Source organism: Rhagoletis zephyria, unplaced genomic scaffold (assembly GCF_001687245.7).
Source record: "Rhagoletis zephyria isolate East Lansing unplaced genomic scaffold, Rhagoletis_zephyria_1.1 Rzeph_scaffold_00127, whole genome shotgun sequence".
Classification (NCBI taxonomy): Eukaryota; Metazoa; Arthropoda; class Insecta; order Diptera; family Tephritidae; genus Rhagoletis; species Rhagoletis zephyria.
The window spans coordinates 252,616-275,177 of record NW_016157211.1 but is presented as its reverse complement, the minus strand read 5'-3'; the positions used below and the strand labels follow the sequence as shown (position 1 = coordinate 275,177).

Below are 22,562 nucleotides of genomic sequence, written 5' to 3'. Positions count from 1 at the left end.
TATTTTAACTACATTGCATTTGAGTATGGAGAGGCAACTATCTGGAAGTATTTTACATAAAAAATTTACTAAGTATTGCCCGGTTTGCAGATAAAGAAAACACGTGAAAAGGCACGAATTTTTTTTAAATTCGAAAAAATGTAAATATTTCAAAAACGGTGACACTTTTACCTGAAAATTTTTTGTTTATCAGTGAGCTCACCCCCCCACCTACCTTACCCTAAAGTTTGGCACGTTACTTCTGGGACACCCTGTATATTAAAATTGTTATTTGGTTTTTTCGTATGCTCACAATCAATAATTGCACCAAGATGACGTCACGCACACAGTTGATTCTGTCAAAATCACAAAGAGCGGATTAGCGGTACCGTGATTGGCGCAATCTCTATTTCTCTCAATCCTACCTGATAGTAGAATGATGGCAGAGAGACGGCTGATGGCATTAGAGAAAAAATCCGATCGGGATGAAGATTTCCGAAAACAATACGTAGAGATCATGGCGGATTACGAGAAAAAGGGCTACGCAAGGCGTCTGAGTGACAAGGAGGCTCATAAAAGGGGAAGTCGTACATGGTATCTGCCACATTTCGCCGTCGCAATACAAATAAGCCAGATAAGCTGCGGTTAGTGTTCGACGCTGCCGCTCAAGTTGAAGGTGTATCCTTAAATTCCGTTTTGCTCAATGGACCAGACTTGTGTCAACCTCTAACCACGAGCTTGATTAAATTTAGGCAGAAGGCGATTGGCGTGTGTGGGGACATTGTGGAAATGTTCCACCAAGTGAAAATACGGCGCGAAGATGGAAACGCACAACGCTTCTTATGGAGACGGAACGCTAACAAGGAGATTTCTGTATACGAGATGTCAGTAATGACGTTTGGTGCCACCTGTTCCCCATGCTCAGCACAATTTGTCAAAAACAGGAATGCGGAAGAATTCCAAGCAGTCTTTCCCAATGCGACAAACGCCATACTGAATAAGCATTACGTTGACGACTTCGTGCACTGTTTCAGTACGCAGGAAGAGGCGGTACGAATTACGAATGAAGTTCGATGGGTTCACAAACAAGGTGGTTTCGAATTGAAGCGGTTCGTTTCAAATGTGAAACAGGTCAGTGAGCAACTGAACGGCGACGCAGCTACAACCCCAAACTTTACTCTCGACAAAGATGATTTTCAAAAGGTCCTAGGCATGTATTGGGACACTGCGAAGGACACCCTGAAGTTCGCACTTTCGCTTGGCAAGGTTGATAAGCTAGTACTGCAAGGGAACATAAGACCTACCAAACGGGAGGTATTGAGTATAGCGATGTCGGCGTTTGATCCCTTCGGCTTGGCATCGTAATTTACAGTAGCAGCTAAGCTGGTATTGCAAGCAGTGTGGCGAGAAAGGGTTGAATGGGATGAGAACATTCCGGATGATACATACCAAATGTGGTGTAAATGGCTTATAATGTTGAAGCAAATTAAAGACCTTAATATGCCGAGATGTTACGATAAGCACTTCCTTCAAAGCTCAGTTGAGCTATACATTTTCGCAGATGCAAGCGAAGCGGCGTATGCAGCGGTAGCGTACTGGAGAGTCAGCGGAGAGGAAGGAGCAATACGCCTGGCGTTTGTAATGGGAAAAGCAAAGTGTGCCCCTTTAAAACTCACAACGGTTCCACGCCTGGAGCTGCAGTCCGCGGTTCTTGCAGTACGTCTCCGTGCTATGATCCTAAAAAACCACGACATAGCGCCGAATAAAACCTTCATGTGGAGCGATTCAAAAACAACTCTTGCGTGGATAAAGTCTGATTCCCGTCGCTACAAGCCGTATATAGGACACCGTGTAAATGCAATTTTAGAAAACAGCGGAGTACATGAGTGGAGATGGGTGCCAAGCTCATGTAACCCAGCTGACTTTGGCACGCGCATTCGGGACGAAAAACGTAATTCGTTCTGGGCGAGCGGACCTGACTTCCTGCTAAAAGACGAGAGGCATTGGCCACCAACTGATTCCCATACAGAAACTGAAGAGGAACTTCGAGCGAAATTCGTTTTACATACTCATGGAGAATATAACTTCTGGGAAAGGTTCTCGTGTTTCACTCGCCTTACGAGAGTCGTTGGGTGGATGCCTCGTTTCCGCGATAACAGTCAGCGCGTTCCACGGGACAATAGGTGTGGACCACTAACCCCAAATGAGTTAGAAAACGCGGAACTTGCGATTTGTCGAGCTGCACAAAAGGCTGCCTTTCCGGAGGAGTACAAAAGTTTAAGCATGAAGAAGCGATTAGAACGTAGTAGTAAACTATTGATGCTTTACCCCTATATGGATGATGCGGGTGTTATTCGTGTAAACGGACGCGGGCGCAATTCCAGTAAGCTCTCGAAGACCCGTTATTTTGCCTCGAGCACACCACGTCACAGATCTGATTGTTAGCCTTTATCATCGCCGGTGGAAACACCAAAACTAAGGAACAATAATAGCCGAAATACGCCGAAAATTTTGGATACCGCACATGCGAGTAGCAGTGCGACGCGCTACGAGAGAATGTCAGAAATGCAAAATTGATAGAGCTCAACCCGAAACCCCGCTTATGGGTCCGTTGCCGCAGGATAGGTTCACGTCATTTGTGAGGCCGTTTTCCTATGTAGGTCTAGATTATATGGGTCCCTTTTTCGTCACCATAGGACGGCGCAAGGAGAAGCGTTGGATTGGGCTCTTTACCTGTTTAACGACTCGCGCAGTACATATGGAAGTTGTTAGAGACCTTAGCACAGACTCTTGCCTGCTATGTATACGAAACTTTACGAGTAGACGAGGAACCCCTGTCCGCATACGTTCCGACAACGCTACGAACTTTATCGGAGCGGACAACGAGCTTCAAAGACAACTCGCTGATTTTGACTGAGGAAAAATTGCTGACACTTTGGCGAACGAACGCATAGAATGGGTATTCAACACTCCGTTAAACCCTCACGCTGGAGGATGTTGGGAGCGTTTAGTGCGCAGCGTAAAACGAGCCATGTGGCACGCGCTCTATAACGAAAACCTGCAAGAGCACTGCCTTTATAGCCTGATATGTGAAGCGGAGAATATAGTTAATTCGCGGCCGCTAACCCATATACCAATAGACACCCCCACCGACGAACCCATAACCCCGAATCACTTTCTTTTAGGTACAGCTAACACCGAGCAGACGTCTTATCCACGGGAAGAGGAGCAACGTGCTTCTAGAAAGCAATGGAGGAAGGTACAGCAAGCGCAGCACCGTTTCTGGAAGAAATGGATTTCCGAGTATCTCCCGGATCTGTGCCGCCGGACCAAATGGTATCAGCCGGTACAACCGCTGCGTGTTGGAGACGTCGTGCTAGTTGTGGATAGCAACATACATCGTTCTCGATAGCCGCTGGGCGTAGTCACTCAAGTGTTTCCTGGTAAGGACCTACAGGTCCGAAGTGCAGAGGTTCGAACCCGGGCGGGGATATTTAAACGGCCCGCTTGTTTGTTGGCGAAATTGGACGTTGGTGAATCTGTCTAGATTCACGGTGGCCGGGATGTTGGCAAATCTATTCGATTTAATAGTTAAATTATCGTTTGCGTTTAATACTACCCTAAACACTGTAAAATCTGGCCCTTCTGGCAACACTGCTCCTGCTGGAAAAATCGAAATGTGTCATATCTATATGTTTGTAATTGCTAATTTTGTGTTCATTGATTTGTGTATTCTTGCCACTTAAAATTCAACCAGCAAGGGGATAAGGGACCAAAACGAATGTAAGAATATTTTTGTATTTCATTGAACCTTAAGACTTATACTGCATTTTTAGAAAATAAAAACTGTGCAAACTGCGCTGTGCTGTGTCACCAAAGTTTACTCGGGTAAAAACTGAAAGTACGCCTGTTTTTATTTCTTGGCTCCCTCTATGCTGGAACAGACGAGATTACATGTCGTTAAAAAATTTGAATATTCTGAGATTTTTCAATTGCTTTTTCATAATTTCCATGATAGATTTAAGGATTTTGAAGAAATAAAACCATTGCTTGACCTTTTTGAAATGCCTTTTCAATGTGATGTAAGCAAGTATGAATTCGAAATTCAATTTGAACTAATAATTGTCACAAAATTATCAATATAGAAGAATGCATGAAGAAAATATTATAAGCTAGGACCACTGGGAGCCATTCCCGCATTTTTGAAGTTGCAAACTATTTAGTCATACACTTTTTACATATACATATTTTTTCTAAAAATTTGGGTTTATGTGTATTTTATGATAAAAACCAGTTTTATCATTGGGTCATGAAAAAATTAAAGTTACTCCTAAATTTTTATATGAGAATTGAAGAACGTTTTTTTTGCTTAAAAATTACTTGTGTATACATATTTTAATTTACATATGCACGTGGTACATATTTATGTAATTTATTTTCACTTCGACTTTGCTTTTTATTTTGATTTTTGTATGTTGTTTAGTTACTATTTAAAGCACGCATACATATGTATGTGTACAGGGTGTCCCATACCACCCATCCGCCCCTTCTTAAATGGAGGCAAATGCTTTTTATTGAAAACGCAAAAATATGATCTACCAAGTCGGGAATGCTCCATTTTTTGGTCGTATAACGAACTTCCGGAAGTCCATTTTTTTAAATGGAATATGCATCCTTCTACAACAGATTCGGATTCTACGTAACTTTTGTAGGAAATTTTTTTCTGGAACGGATTTCCGGTCGATACCGGAAGTCGGTTATACGACCAAAAGAAAGTGCATCCCCGATTTGGTAGGCCATGTTTTTGCGCTTTCCGATAAAACAAAAAGACATTTTCCTCCATTTTAGAGGGGATGAACGGGAGGCCTAGGACACCCTGTATACAAATATTGAAGTTCTCACAAAATACTATACTCCATCTACTACTACTACTACTACTCCATCTTAAAATTATGTACATATAGCCTACCATGTATTGACTTAATATTAATTACTTTTTTATGAAAATATATGTAGTTCATTCCATGATAAAAACATTACAAGGTAAAATCTTTGAGAGGCAGTCTGGCGTATGCAAGCAATATAATTTTAAAACCAAAACTCAAACTCACACACACAATCTCATTTTCGATCTCAAACAACAACAATTCTGAACAATTCCATTTTTTTATTTTCAATTTTATATGATTTTAAAATGCTGTCAAACGTCAGAAAAAAATCATGGCCGACGAAGTGAGAGAATGATTTTACCTTCTAATGTTTTTATCATGGTTCATTCTATAATGAAATCCGTTTAACCTTCACCGCGGCACTAATTTACTTACATACATTTCTAGAAAAAAAGTCTAAAAAGCTCTATAACTTGATCAATTTGAATATAATAAGGCGCAAGTTTGAACTGGCTACCTATTACCGTATCAGTACAAAAAAATAAAAAAAAATTTAAATTAGAATACAAAATAAAAAAAATTAAATTAAATTAAATTAAATAAAGAAAAATAAAAAGCGAAAATTTGTCAATATGTGGCAGGTTATAATTTTTATACACTGCTTGCGTATCAACCAACAAAAAAACATACATACTTTCATTCAATTCAAGCGACGAACGCTTGTCTGTGCTCTCATCGCGCTCTCACCAACCCAGTCACAGATTCATTTTTGCCGACCCCCTGTTCTAGGACATTCACTATAGTGTTGCCGCCAGGGAGTGAAGAGGAAAAAATTTATTTCGCTTTGCGAATAACCGTGCTATGAAATGCCGCACAACTGGAGAATTTCAAGAACTTCTTCACGGATATAACACTTTCCTTAGGTTATTTAAAGCGGCAAATGACCACCAAACCATAATCTTAGCAGACGAATGTGCCAATGAGAATCGTAAACGTGAATTGTTGGTGAAAATGTTGGACCAAAAAGTTTCAATAAAATATATAAAAATTTTGGGCGGGACGAAGTTCGCCGGGTCTGCTAGTGTTTTATATTTTGATGTTGGTCAGAAACTGGGCTCGAACTCAGGCCCTGCGGCATGGTAGTCCACACTGCTAACCACTACACCAGAGTTTTTAGTTAGTAGTTGAAATCAAAGTTCCCAGTCAGCAAAAAATCCGAAAAGCGATCAGAAAACGGACAAAAATGTGGATGAAGTGCGGATTTTTGTCCTTGTACTGATTACATTTCCGGATACTTTGACGATCCGTTTCCCCACTAAAGTGTGCGGCAGAAACGTGTACAGACAACAGTATGCGAAACGGATACGTTTTCAAGTGCAAAACGATTTATTCATGCCCTCTTTTATTTGAATTCGACAGTTTAATACAATAAAGTACACAAAATATATACAACTTTTATTTGGGTATATTGTAAACTATACGTATTCAATTCAACTGTACGTATTCAATTATACCAGACCTGTTAAATAATGATTAATATTCATAATGATTATTAATTAAAGCCTGTTTTTTGGATAACTGTTTAATGACTAAATATTGATCTCGATGATTAATAATTAATGACGTAAAAAAATGTTAATTAACTAATTAATTTTAATTACATCATTATTTTGTTATTTTTGATCATTTTCAATTATTTTTGACTTGCTTTAATTACACGATTATAATTATTTGATTAATTTCTATTATTAATCATCGAGGCAAACTATAGACAAAAATTAAGAATATTTAATAACTGCTTGAATTATTTATTTATTGTATTCTTATCTGAATCTCAAATTTTAAATATTAATTATTACTTTTATAAAATTTTAAAAAGAAACGACTGAAAAGTCCCAAGTTAATGAATTTAATTTATTTGAATGAAACCTTTTATTTTTGTTTTCGTTCACACAAAAATGTACTTAAGTATTTATTTTACTTTTAACTAAAATGTTTTCTTTTGCATATTCAATATTATTAAAAAAGATAAAAATATAGTATTTATTGTGCCCAAAACCTTTTACTTTTAATAACACTTAATGAAAAATGCATTTAAATTTATGTTCGAAAATTTGAAATATTTATGTATTTATTTTTGCCTTTAATTAATATTCAAAAATTTAACACTTATTGGCAAATCTGAGGCTGCTAAATAAAAATGAGTAATATATTAAAGTGTACTTAATCAAAAGTTTTTTATTGTATATTCATGAATTCATTTTATTTTTTGACTCGCAAAGTATTTTTCTGTCTATTTTGAACTAGTATGAGACTGGTATAGTTCTGACCGAAATCTGACAATTGCCATCTCGTAGGATATCCCCATGTTAAAAATACCAGTTGATTGCATGGAAAAAAGATAGTTGGCTGACTAGTTGGGCATGCGGTTCATACTAGTTGTGAGGTAGTTTACAAATAGTACATTTGACTACAGGGCCCATAAGAGGCTACGTGAGCTTGAGGCGAGAAGTTTCCTTAACAATTGATATTTAAAATATAGGCTGTAACAACCTCATGAACTAGTTTGATGTTACATAGAAAGGTAAAAAATTTCAAATTTTCCAGGGTCTCAGTTAAATAATAACTATTTCTCTATTTACAATCTAGTCTTTACTTTATATACAAGTTGTAGTACCGACAAACAACGCAATTTATAAGAATGAAGCAAGAACCGTGAATATGTAAAGAACTATTCCTTTGCACATATCTTTCAAATTTAAAAAAAAATATTTGGTGTGCGGCTTAGGGCCGGTTGTTCAATGTCTGGTTATCACTACCTCCCAGTTAAACATCATTTTCGACGATTTCGACACCATGCATACAACATGTGATCGATAAAGCAGTCGTTGCATTTAACCGAAGCTTATACCTCCGATTTGTGTTAACGAGACATTGATTATCACTACCACTACACTATCGATGTTGTCGACATCATGCATGTAACATGTGATCGATATAGCAGTCGTTGTACTTAACCGGAGCTCCAGACCAAATTTGTCAAGGGAATACGGAAATTCGTTCCAAAATGCAAATTTGAGTTCAGCTCAATAAAAGAATTCACAGACAACACCACTCTGTAACTGCCAAAATGTACAAATCTGTACGAATGTACAAGTCGTGTGATCCCTGCTTAAAAGCTGTCAATTGCGGCCATTTGGCTACTTAGCACACCAGATATTCAGTTATGTTCCTTAAACCCCTTATTTTTTGTAAAATGGTATCCAATTTTTCCTTGATTTTTTGCCCAAATTCACCCTGCACACCTTAAATAGTAGTAACAGCAGTCTCCACAATATGCACTTGTTCAGCCAATGATTTTTTTTCCTTTTAATTTAGTTATTAAGTATTTCCGACAAGAAGCTGTAGTTTGCATTGATATAGGCTAAACGTGCTTCAATCGAATTTGAAGCTATTGATGTTTTCGCCTTCAATATTGAAGAGGCGTCAATATTATTTATATCTTCAATAAAGATTTGAAATTCCTTAAAACTTAGGCAGTTGTATTTTGCCGCCTATAACCAGGTTCCCCACATCGTTAATATTGGCTCTGGCGAAAGAGCGATATTGGGATGCATATACTTAAAAGTTTCAACGCGCAAAACAGATTTAAAAATATTTTTTCCCATTCGATATTAAATCGTCAATATCACTGAAACGAGCTGCGGCCACTCGCTGCATTGCGAGAAAAACACGTAACACGTAACTTTGGGTAAAATACCTTCAGCGTCGTTGCTGATTACACCATATCGAGCCCTAACCGCCAAAAAAGCGTAAGCGACATATTTTTTTTAGGCAGAAATGCCTGTAGAGCATCTAGATGCAATTCTGCATCAAAAAGAAAATGTTGAAAAAATGTATATGGCGCTGCGGCTGTGACATTAAAATAACTTTCGACGAAATCATTACACAATAGTTGCATGGAATCATCAAATGCTCTTGCAATTGTGGAGTGATTCGTCCGTTCTAGACAAACGGCGTTTACTAAAAAATGCAATTAAATATGCTTTTTAGATAAAATATGCCTATATATGCATTTAAGGCAAAATATATAAGAATATGAACTAACAAATCGATGTCATATTAGCACAAAACTCTTGATTCGCAACATTTGTTAATCTTTAAGTTCCTATGACTTACTAATAAAAATATGTAACTGCATAGAAAACCGGGCCCTAGTTATGTCATATACATATAAGAACACGGCCTAATTTTATTTATTTATTTATTTATTTATTTATTGAGTCTATGAACATACAAAAGTTCCTTACAGAATAGTTAACAAAATTCAACTTAATTGGTAATTAAAGAAATAAAATTTATAAAATTGAGTTCAACAGATTTTTGAAAACATTTATCGAACAAGAAAAATCAATAATTACATTTTTAGAGATCATATTGAATTCATTAATTGCGCGTGCAATAGGGGCATTACGTGCATATTCTGTTTTGTGATTATCCCCATAAAATGGGGGAAAAAATCGTAAGCTACACCGAGGAATGTTGAAATTAATTTTCTCTAAAAGAATGGGGCAGTCTGTAGCACCAATAATAATATTAAACGTAAAAGACAAAGAGAGAACAGATCTTCTTATCTCCAAAGACTTAAGATTTATTAATAGTAAGCGAGAACTATAAGATGGTAATGGTTCGGAAAAATTTAAGTTGCGCAAAGCGAACTTTAGGAAGACTTTTTGAACACGTTCAATTCGATTTATCATGTTTTTATGGAAAGGCCTCCAAATAATTGCAGCATATTCTAAATTAGAGCGAACAAAAGACGTAAACAACAATTTGAGGGTATATGGGTCAGAAAAACTTTTGCTATTTCGCCTCACAAATCCAAGCATTGCGTAAGCTTTTGCAACAATATGACAAATATGGCTATTAAAAGAAAAATTTGAAGAAAAAATTACGCCAAGGTCTTTGATCTCGTTAACAGAATTTAATATTGTAGTAGATATACTATAAGACGTAGCCACGATATTGCAAATTTTTGCATAGGTGACTTTAAAACATTTTTTAACATTCAGAGAAAGACAATATTTAGTGCACCAACGATGCAGATTATCAATTTCAGCTTGAAACTTTGTCGCATCAGATGAGCTCTTTATGATCGAAAATATTTTTAAATCATCTGCATATAGCAAAAAATTTGCAAAAGTGAAGCAAGTACTTACATCATTTATGAATAAAACAAAAAGCAATGGACCTAATATACTCCCCTGAGGAACCCCAGAGGAGGCTATAAAAGGTTCTGAAGTTGTTCCATCTATGGTGACAACACATCGTCTGTTACTTAAATAAGACTTAATCCAACGCAAAAAGTCGGAATGAAAACCTAAACATGCTAACTTCCTAACTAATATCGAGTGTGAAACTTTATCAAAAGCCTTCGAGAAATCTGTGTAAACACAATCAACTTGATATCCACTTGAAAAAGATGCAATGCAGTACTCAGTAAAAACAGTTAGATTAGAGACTGTTGAGCGACTAGACACAAAGCCATGCTGATTGGGTGAAATTAAGCCCTTAGTTGCAAAATACATTTTTTCTACTACAATACTTTCAAAGAGTTTTGACACCAAAGACAACTTTGATATTGCCCGATAATTACATACGTCACTTTTATTCCCACTCTTAAAAAGAGGGTCAATAGAAGTCATCTTCCAATCATCAATAAATACCCCAGAAGCTAGTGATTTATTAAATATCAGTTTCAATGGGAAAATTAAAGAGGGAGAGTTTCTCAATAATACACCTGCCAAACCATCAATATCAGTTTTTACAGACGGTTTCAGTTTGGAAATGCCACTCGCAACGTCATTAGACGACAAACTTAAAGACCCAAAATTAAGAGAAGAAGTCGCCGCAAAATCACAATCTGGTTGGGAAGCGCCGTCATCAGAACTAAAGTTAGAGCTGAAGAATTCCGCAAACAGGCATGCCACATCAACTGGACATCGAGCAAATTTGTCATGAAAGAAAACAGCAGAAGGTATGCCGGAACTAGATTTCTTCGACTTAATAAACTGCCAAAAAGTCTTCGGGTTAGATTTTATATTTGATTCAACATTAAGTATGTAATTTCTATAAAGGAATTTATCTAAACAATTAAATTTCTTTAGATGTTTTTGATATTGAGAAAAGAAGATCTGGTTTCCCGTTTTCTTGAACTTTTTAAAGAATTTATTCTTTAGATTCTTTAACCGTTTTAATTCGTAATTATACCAAGGTAGCTTATAACTCCTTTTTTTAATAACTGGTATATTACTTACACAAAACTGATGCACGATAGTTTTAAAAGTAGTAAAACAAGTAGACACATCGGGGCTAGCCAAAACACATTCCCAATCAATATCAGATAGTAAACTATTTAATTCTGAAAAATTACAAGCAGAATAGTTAAAGCTGAGTACTTCTGCAGAAGGTATAGTAAAAAAATTATAAAACTGAAAATTGAGAACTAAAGGCACATGATGCTTATCACAACGAGAGATAGGAAAGTAACATTCCTCGATTTTACAGTTAATATTGTCGCTAATAAAGATAAGATCAAGAATACGATCCAATTTATTAACAAAATTATTAATTTGCACTAAATTGAAACTTAATAAACTATCAAGCAAATATGATTCATGATATGCTGTAACATTAGTTGGTGTGAGGCCAAAATTAGAAAATGAAGCGGACCATGAAATATTGGATAAATTGAAGTCACCTAAAATGCATAAATGATTATTACCTAATTTATTCAGGACTAAAGAGCTTATGTTATCAGCGTGCGCACGATAAAGATAATCATTACTATTTGGGGGAATATAAGAGACCAAAAAGAAAAGAGAGTCCTTGGAGGAGGAACCACTGACACATATACAAATTTGATCAATAAGTGAGTCATTATTATCAAGAGCAACAAAATAAGAAAGCAGCTTCCGTTGAACTGCAACAAGAACTCCTCCACCTCTTACACAGCCAGTTTTTACCGGATCTCTATCTTTTCGATAAACATTGAACAGTTTCGAATCAAAAAATTCATCATCAAGAAAATTCGGATGTAACCACGTCTCAACAATGACGAAGATATCATAATCCAATTGAGAGCTAAATATACGAACATCTTCTGACTTAGTTCGAAGGCCAGATATATTCTGAAAATACACCTTCAAATTCGAACTTCCACTAGTAGCCTTATTATTATTTATATTACTCGCTGCTGATTCTCTTCTTTTCGAAAAAAACGAAAAGGGCGCAGACTTACATTGGCAGGCCAGATATCAGGTGATAGCACCTTATTGTAAAGCGCAACAGATACACCTAACTTAAAATTAACCCGCTTTACATTCACAGCCGGAGTTTGTTTTTTAACTAATGAATAACATGAAATAAATTTCTTATCTATACCAGCATGCCTAACAACATAGTCAATTATATTGTCCGCGGTTACAGTGGGAAGGAACGACGATAAGTGAAACCATTTCTTTACTTCAACCACTTCCAAATCAGAATTAGAGCTATTACCAGTAATAATCAAATGTTTGCGTTTTTTGTTGTTCTCTACAATTTTCCAATCAGCTGCAGAAGTATGCATGCCAGCAGAAACTGAGGACGAAGATGACGTAGACGAAAGTGCAGAAGTAGCATAAGTCGAAGAGGTAGATGCAGTCGTATTATCACCAACAACAGCTTGAGAACTGCATTGCTTTGGAAGAGTATTCTCAGTCTGAGAACTGACTTTAGCAGGTAGCTGAGTGTTAGCAGCATTAGAATCATCATCAGTTGGTACGGTCGGTGCTTTTGTCACGAAATTCGTACGAGCCAACAAGGGCTTATCAGCAACAACAGCAAGCATAGATGAGCGATGGTCGGCAGAAAAAGCCGAATCATCCAAAGCAGTGACACCAGGCGACAGCACACCTGCATCAGCAGACAAGACGAAGCCAGGCGCAGCACTAACAATTTTACATTCGCCACTTATCAATTTTGCTATCGATCGTTTAAGATCACTGACCTCACTGGTAAGGCAAGCAATAGCCGAAACTAAATTCGATGTTGAGCTAAAGCAATTGTTGCAATTGAAAACAATGTTTTTATTATTTGCAAGTAAGTCGGATACTTCTTTGCTATCAACTTTAGCACAAATTTTATGAAATTTACTTTTGCACACTTGGCATGATATTTCATAGCCAACACGTAAAGATTTCGAGCACTTAGAGCACGTTAAAATATCCATAGCGAGAGCTAAATAAAAACACGTCTAAACACTATGACGATTAGATCAATCGCACCACGCCCACCTTGACCGCCCATACAACAATATTTATAGCTTTTTTTATTCTGGATAAAAACTGAGCAAGTTATAAATAAATACTATGTTTATTAGATTTTATGCATAAATTTAGCATATATGTATGTATGTACATTAGAGTGGTCCAAGAAATCCCTCTTGTGTTCTCTTTGCTAAAAAATTAAAGTACATAACTTGGTTAAAAATATAATAATAAAATTTAGAGGTCGCTCAAGTCCATTTTAATTGTGCTTAAAGCTACTCGTCCTTCAATTCGTGCGCACACGAATTCGCTCAGGTAATTTAAGTCTTATAAGATCTTATAATATGCTCTCGAGGCCGCTGAAGATAATAGGAAAGTTATATTTTCGAAAAAAAATTTCAAAAAAATTTCGAAATTTTACTTTAAAAGTTGATTATTTGTTAGGAAAAATGTACTTGATTTTATGTCAGTAATGATATTTATAGCCACATTTTTAGCAAACAAAATCAGTCATAGCAGAGAATTTTACGTTCATAACTTCTCGAGATATCGGCAAATTTTTGAACCTGAATTTAGATGCGTGGCAAATACCTGCATTTAGAAAAAGTACCGCTTTAAATTTTTGGCATTTGGAAGATATTTTGTAGTTACAAGTATCTGATATTTTCAAGGTCACTACGCCTCGAGATATTGAGAAATATTAAAAAAACGTAAAAAAATAAAAAAATATTTCTCGATTCCTGAAGAGATATATATTTACTTTAGTAACCTCAATGGTGCTTATGTCGTATCCATTCTTATGCAAATTTAAATTTTTTGAATACAAACACTTTTTTTAATAATTTTACATTTGGTTAACTTGATAATTCAAGTAGTAAGAATTAATAGTTTTGTTCTTTTTTTCTTTTTCAGACAGTTAGAAATAATGTTTAAGACCCCTCCCACCTAAACCGAATTGGAGAACAGCTGCTTCGCTCAAAGTAGCATTCGACCGGCGGAACCAAAGCTTCTTTAATTTAAGATTTCTTGCAATTTGTTTTAATATTGGAAAATAAAATATTAACTAATTTAATAATACATTTGTTTGCAAATTAATAATCTCAAATAAAGCTTATTTCAGTCATTAATTCACTGCCATTAATCTTATCTGCTGCAGTCCTTATTAAATTAATTACAAACTTAGAGAATTAACATTTTGTGTATATAATGGACTTGAGTGACCTTTTAAATTTTTTATTTTTATTAAAAGAAACACAAGTTGTTTCTCAACATTTGAGACGAAGCAAAAAAACTAGTTCAGCGCACTCAGTGACCTTGAAAATATCAGATAACAGCTCAAAAAGTCTAGCAAAGGCCGAAAATTTAAAGCGGTATCCGCAACGCATCTAGATTAAAGTTCAATAATTTGCCGATATCTCGAGAAGTTATGAACGTCAAATTCTCTGCTATGACTCATTTTGTTTGCTAAAAATGTGACTATAAATATCATTACTGACATAAAATCAAATACTTTTTTTCTTAGAAATAATCAACTTTTAAATCGAAATCTCGGAATTTTTTCTCGTTTTTTTTTAATTATTTTCGGAATATCTAATCTGATCTGATTTCTGATCGAAAAAATAACTTTCCAATTATATTCAATTTCCTGAGGGATTTCGCGGTCGCACGAATTGAAGGGCGAGTAGCTTTAAGTAAAATTAACATGGACTTGAGCGACCTGTAAATTTTATTATTTTTTTGAAACCAAGTTATGTACTTTCATTCTTTAGCAAAAGGAACACAAATTTTCATAAGGACTGAATAATATTAAAAAGAAGGATTTCTTGGACCACTCTAATGTACATGGATAAGTGCATATAACTTTAAATCATTCAAAATCTCTATTGCATTTTGATAAACATCTTTTAATATGAGTAACATTATTTTTTACTTGTTGGTTTATACCTTGAATTTTGGTTTTATGTTATGTTATTTTTTGGAACACCGAATTGCAAATTGCATCGATTTTGTTCCCATTTGCAATCCAAATTTCCAACATTTCAGAATCGCTGAGCTGTAGGTTAACTGACAGAAATCACAAAATTTTCAAAAGCGGACAAAAACGAGCAAAAAAGGTGTTACCAATATATTCTACTTACCTTGCTATTTATTATTCATGCTAGATATGTTTTTATTGATAGTAAAAATATTAATTTCTCACCACTTAAAGTTCACAACACATAGACAAATGAACATAGAGTTACAATTGAAGTGATAGAAAATCTGACTTCATGGCTTCACAAAAAACAAGGTTTGCTAGCTAAATTTGTTAATTAAAGTTTTCAGGTACTTTGGAGTGTGGGATATTAGAAAACCCATGACTGATAGGTTTTTATTGCTTTATACACTTTAGTTAATAATTTAGCATCATTAGATTCGTGCACCAGCGTGCATTTATATAACTTTAACACTACGACAAACAAACACATTCATGTTTTTTTCCTATGAAATACCTCCTCAAAAAACAGCGACAATAAACTTACAAACATAAGCAAAGGTGTTACAAATATATTCTACTTACCTTGCTATTTATTAGTCATGCTATATATGTTGTTATTAATAGTGAAAATATTAATTTCTCACCACCTAAAGTGCACAAAACATAGACAAATGAACAAAAAACAAGGGTTGCTAGCTAAATTTGTTAATTAAAGTTTTCAGGTACTTTGGAGTGTGGGATATTAGAAAACCTATGACTGTGTTAAACAATTTTGAAAACAAATGTGTTAATGCCAAACATTTTTGATATGGGACCAGTGTGCGCTGTTAGAAAAACTGTTTCCCATTGTTAGGACCAATGATTGAACCTAGGTTTTACCGAGTGGTAGTACGTACCTCTAACCACTCGGAAAAAAAGAAATATTTGATTGACATCGGCAGCATCCAATAAATAAATTTAAGTAAGAATTAACTTAACGTTGAAAAAATCTACTAAATTAATTTAAGTAATAATTATCTTAACGGAAAAAAATCTACTATATCAAATAAACACACTACTTAAGTTAATTGTTACAAAATTCCCTTTACATATACATATTAGGTTTCCACAATCCTCAACTCAGGAGATGCAGGACACGTCAATTCCACCGACGAAACCGCAACAGCAACAAACCACTACGCAATCATTAGCAACGCCATTACAAAATAACATCAATCGTAAACTGAATGGATTTCTTAATTTAAAAACTCCATTGATTGGGTGAGTCTATTACATTTTAATATGCATATCTACAATCAGCCCTTTATCGTTATCGTCGTAGATCTTAAACCAAGGACCGTAACGGTTATAACTTTTATTATAAAAATCGCTTTTTAATCGTCATTAACTGAGTTTTATTTTTTGACCAAAACATAACGATTATTTTTTTAGTTTTATTTTTTACTCAGAAAATAAATAATCGTTATGTTTTGAGTTTTATTTTTTGCTCGAAAAATAATCGTTACGTTTTAAGTTTTATTTTTTGCTCAGAAAATAATGGTTACATTTTAAGTTTTATTTTTTGATCGGAAAATAATCATTACGTTTTGAGTTTTATTTTTTGCTCGGAAAATAATGGTTACGTTTAAAGTTTTATTTTTTGCTCGGAAAATAATCGTTACATTTTAAGTTTTATTTTTTGCTCGAAAAATAATCGTTACGTTTTAAGTTTTATTTCTTGCTCGGAAAATAATCGTTATTTCATGAGCTTTATTTTTTGCTCAGAAAATAAAACTTAATTTTTGCGTATGCCTATGTGCATGCGTGAATAGACAGGGGGCAGCTGCATTGAGTTTTTAACTCCACTGTGGAGTGGGTAATAAAAATACGGAGAGCAAGGTAAGGGACAGGAACAAAGACAAGGGCAACGACAAAACCACAGACACTCACAACCTATATTGAAGGATCAAGCCAATGATAGAGATGAAGAACAGGACAAAGTTACAGATAAATAAAAAGACAAGAATAAAGATAATGATGAAGATGAAGATGAAGATGAAGATGAAGGTACATGTAGTTTTGAAATGAAGCCCTTTCAAAACCATTTCGACTGATACTCATATTGATATAAATCATTTAAATTATTGAATAGTTTGAATTTAACCTTTTAAATAGTTGGCAACCTTTTAAAACCCCTTTCGTCTGACACTCATACTGTGATCTAATATACTAATATACATTTTTAAAACGGTTTTTTTTTGAGTTCGCAAAGCTCGAGAACAGCCGAACCGATTTTTTTTTTTAAATTTCGGCCAAAAAAATGTTTGATATATAAAGGGGGCGTGANCTTTTAAATAGTTGGCAACCTTTTAAAACCCCTTTCGTCTGACACTCATACTGTGATCTAATATACTAATATACATTTTTAAAACGGTTTTTTTTTGAGTTCGCAAAGCTCGAGAACAGCCGAACCGATTTTTTTTTTTTTAAATTTCGGCCAAAAAAATGTTTGATATATAAAGGGGGCGTGACACTTCCCATACAAACCGAATATTTCATACCGAATATCTCTGGAAATGTTCATGGTAGAGTACTGGAACTTCGTGTGGAGATATATGAATTAATCTTCTACTCATGGAGAAAAATGGCGTGGCGCCATACAAACGTATATATAATTCATCTGTAGGTATGTTTGTGAGTGAAATCCACCTAAATGCTCGCACGTATTTTTGTGTGTTTTTGAGTAACTCTCTGGATAGTGTAGTTTCACAAATTCACCCGCCAATACGAATAATCGCCAAGTTAGAAGAGGTGCCGTGAATTTCCGATTAAATCGACTTGTTACACCATTGAGTGTTTCGAACTCTTGTGTGCTACGATTGGCCCAATGGATGTGATTTTTGCCAGTATTGTTATGCGTTAAAGCTTCATTCGTAGACACCAGCGTTGAGTTGTGCAGGGGTAAATGTCAAATTATCACCGATAAATCAACCGTCAGATCCACAGTGCGCCTTTTACTGTAATAAATTCAAATAAAAAATAAGTTTTTACTTAAACTGCTTTCGTGAAACTTACTTTTAAGGTATTTCTGAAATAAGTCTGTGTATATTGGATTGCTGTAGAACAATTATACGAATCCATTTTAAATTGCCACCAACTATATTCTAAAGTTTCTGGGACAGATTCACTATAGAATCGGATTATTGTTGCCGCCAGGGAGTGAAGAGGAAATGTTCTTCACATTTATTTCGTTGTGAGATTAACCGTTTTATGAAATGCTGCACATTTAGAGAATTTCATGAACTTCTTCACGACATTAACGCTTTTGTTAGGTTATTTAAGCGGCAAACGACCACTAAACCATAATCTTAGCCGATGAGCGTGCCAATGGAAATCGTAAACGTGAATTGTTGGTGAAAATATTGGACTAAAAAGTTCCAATAAAAAAATAATAACTTTGGGCGGGACGAAGTTCGCCGGGTCTGCTAGTATTATAATCAGGGACCGTAACAGTTACAACTCTTATTAAAAAAATCACTCTTTAACAATTATTTTTTGACTTTTATTTAATTACTCTTTAAATAACCGTTATATCGGACTTTTATTTTATAAATCGAAAATAACAATTATTTTTGATTTTTATTTAAATAATCTGCAAATAAAAGTTATTTTTGATTTTTAAATTTTATGTCTTAAATAACAGTTATCGAAGACTTTTATTTATAAAAGTCATAAATAAAAATCAGTCACTGATCTTTATTTTTTCAATCATACTTATAAAAGTCATTTGAATAAGTCGTAGTAAACTTTTGTTTTCCAACACCTTCTTAACAGCGAAAATGACTTAATGACTTTTATATGATTGATTTAAAAAATAAACGTCGGTCACTGATTTATATTAATGACTTTTAAAAGTAAAAGTCACTGACTGATTTTTATTGATGACTTTTATAAATAAAACTCTTCAATAACTGTTATCTAAGCCATATAATATAAAAATCAAAAATAATTGTTATTTTGGACTTATGATATAAAAATCAAATATAATTATTTTTTAAATTTTGCATAAAAATATGCAAATTAAAAAATGCAATTTTATTATGAAATTTGAGTCTCGGTGCAAAACGAAATCGATTGGTATGTTTCACTTAGTTGTTTAGCTGGTTTCCTTCATAGTGAACTTTTCCATGACAGTTTTCATCAATAACTGTTATGTTCGGTCCCTGATTATAATATTTCCTTTAAACTAATTTTATTGAATTTTTAAAAAGGTGGCAACCCTTGTGAAAAACTTCAATATCATTCAAAATTTTAAAACTAAAGGTTTCTTAACAATATTTCGTTTGACAGCCTTATTTTAACTCTTCAGATAGCTTGCGTAAAATTAATTTAAATTAGACTTTGCAAACAGGTGGCAACCCTTTAAACGATATATTCAAACGACAGAATATTTAAGTCTCTTGGCATCCACATTTTAATATAATTTTTAAATAAAAAACTCCCTCAATTGAAGTTGAATTTGATTTTTTTAAAAGGTGGCAGCCCTCATACATGAGTGAATAATGATTTTGTATATCCCCATACCAAGTTCCAGTAATCTACCAAAAATATTTCCTGAGAAATGCTGTATGAAAAATTCCGTTTGTATGGGAGGTGCCACGCTCCCTTGTCTAATCGAAATTAAATGTATCCTATATTTTAAGTTGGGCTAAATGACAGGAGTGTACAAAATTTCGTGATGATCGGTTGAGTAGTTAAAGCGTGAAAGCGTAGCAAACAAAAAACTCACTTTCGGATTTATAATATTAGTAAAGATAAAGATTCTCGAGGGGGTGTGTTGTATATACTTGTTGTATTCTACCTTCATGCGAACAAATTTATATACATAGCTTTGAATATTCTTTTGTATAGTGTTTTATGAAATGTTAAAAATTTTCACTTACTTCACAAAGCTCTTTCAATAAAGAACACTCTGCTAAAATATATACGTTAGGGTGGATATAGTTGAAATTTGTATGCTCTCACCCGATAGGATTGTTCTGTTTTTTTTGTTTATCAAAAAGTAGATAGTCTATTGTGCGTGGCCCTTTACCTTATACTTGAAGGATTTTATACAGGCTAGCTTTTCGTTCCATATTTGGAATGGATCAAGTGTTACACTACCTAGGTCAGCAACTCTGTGTCTAGCGAGAGCAACATATTCACAAAGGATGTATTCTGGCGTTTCTTCGTCCATCTCACAACACCAATAGACGCTCGTGTATGAAAGATTCATTTTACTGTGGTGATAGCGCAAGGTACAATGTCCCGTGAACTACCCAGTGAGAGTTCGAAGGTCCTGCCTGCTTAAATGTATTAGCTTTTTTGAAGCTTCTTGTGAGCGACAGGTAGGGTGGCCAGATATTATACGGACATAATCAGTACAGTTGGGATCAAAAATCAGTACAGAGCCATAAAAATCAGCTCATTTTTAAGCGTATTTTTTATTATTAACAATACAGCAACCAAATAACAGCGCATTAATTAAAAAAAAATAACTAATAGACTTTTAAATACGTATAGTATTATAAATACAAAAATTTATTACTTTAAAGCAAATCAATGGTATTACGTATGTATCTACAGCTGTGCTCAGGAAAATAGTAGTAAAATGTATTGACAGGTTTTTTAAAATTTTTTCTTTCCTTACTTAATTTAATTTTTTTATAAAAATATAGTTAATTCTATAACAAAAGACATGTGAGTTGAAGTCTCAAACTTTCTAGAAAATTTATTAGAATTGAGAAAATAAAAAAAATTTGTAGCCCATTCAGTTTCAGTAGAAGACGAGCTCGAGTCAGTTATAGCAGCTATTTCGGAGATCACCACATCTCCTCATCAGACTTCTTTTTTCTAGGCTTCAGCGGGGACTACCGCTTAGGCTTTGTTGCTTTTTCAATTTTTCCTAATAAACAATCGTGGTACAAAGCTCAATAAAAATATTAAAAATAAAATGTTAATAAGCCACAATAACATTGATAAAACATATTTAGTTGGTGTGCTTATTAAATACAACATTCACATTAAAATGTAGACTAAAAGGTATATTACCGAATTATCGCTAAAAATAAAGTAAAATTACAGGTGGTCGAACATCAAAAATTAAAGTAAAGCTACATATATCATATCCAAGAGTGGGTAGTTTGCACCTTTTCCAAATTTTTAGAACTTACATTGCACCGTAGCAGTAGTCGTCTTAAGTTTGAAATACTGACAGCCGATTTCTCAGTGGATGTTTAATTGTCTTCGAAAGATTATATTTTATTGTGATCTTCTCAGTGTACTTAATATATGATTAACTCACCACCACCTTTCATAAGATTTATTAATGGCGAAACCAGCTTTTCCTGTAAATCCTGTAAAACCTGCAAATCGTGAAATTGGGTTGGGTTGAATCCAAACAGTTTGTTATTCTACGAAATCCTAGGAAACAAAACAATTGCAAGCTGACACCTTTTTAATAATGGTTTAAATTTAATTAATGCTTTCAATCTGCTCACACGTATGAGTTGTCAAAAACCATTGTTTTGAACGTGTAAACCTCAAGTAAACCGCTTAGCTTGTATTTGCCCTAGACATTCACTCCAGTGCCTATGGAATTTTTTGTCCACCCACTTAACCTCTTTTGAGTGTGCTTTAGTTAACCCACAAAAGGGTTCCGGGCCATGGAATATTATGGTAGCTACGTGTTTTACTAGGCAGTCCGCCTGTTCATTGCCATTGTGACCATCATGCCCCAGCACCCAGCCCAGTAATATTATGTTCTTGATTCTAAGAGCATTTAGGGTACTCAGGCAGTCGTTCAGTAGTTTTGATGTTATTGTGCGGAACTTCAGCGCTAGAAAGGCCGCCTGATTGTCCGACATAATACAGATATTTTAAGAAGCTACGCCTCTTCTGAAGAATTCTTTGTGACAGATCTCTATCCCATGAATCTCCGCTTGGAAAATGGTTAAGCAGCTGTCCATTGTTATCGATATTTTAAAATTTGACCCAAATATACCAGCTCCAGGTTTTCCATCTTCAAGTTTTGATCCTTCAGTGTACCAATCTTCATCTCCTGGTTTGGTGTAAGAGTTTCCTATACACCAGTATGCTCGGTCCGTAATAGATACCTTTAAATTCCTAGAAATGACTAGTTGTGGAGGTACTGCGTCCCTCATACGCATTATGGGGTAATTTGTGAATTTCATTAGGACCTTCATGTTTCCGGTTTTTAATTCGGAAGTAGTTAAGATTCTCAGTGCCGAAAGGGTGACCTCCCTCTCCATTACAATTGGGAAGGTCGGTATACCCACAAGAGCACTGAGTGCATCAGCAGGACAGGTCCGCATAGCACCTGTTATGCCAATGTGCACCATTCGTTGCAGTTTGCTTAGTTTTGTACTA

The 22,562-nt window shown here is 34.8% G+C and overlaps 1 protein-coding gene across 17 annotated transcripts in view; it reads left to right on the top strand.

Annotated features, from left to right (window-relative positions):
- Positions 1–22,562, top strand: part of Syt7 (Synaptotagmin 7) — a 432,298-nt gene that overhangs the window by 177,489 nt on the left and 232,247 nt on the right. For 16 of the 17 annotated variants that reach the window (XM_017636960.1, XM_017636913.1, XM_017636938.1 and 13 more), the window contains one exon: positions 16,257–16,415. In XM_017636960.1, coding sequence (XP_017492449.1) covers positions 16,257–16,415 — 159 coding nt within the window. Of the gene's footprint in view, positions 1–9,289; positions 12,926–16,256; positions 16,416–22,562 lie in introns of those variants that run through there. The other variant, XM_017636992.1, reaches the window with a different exon arrangement.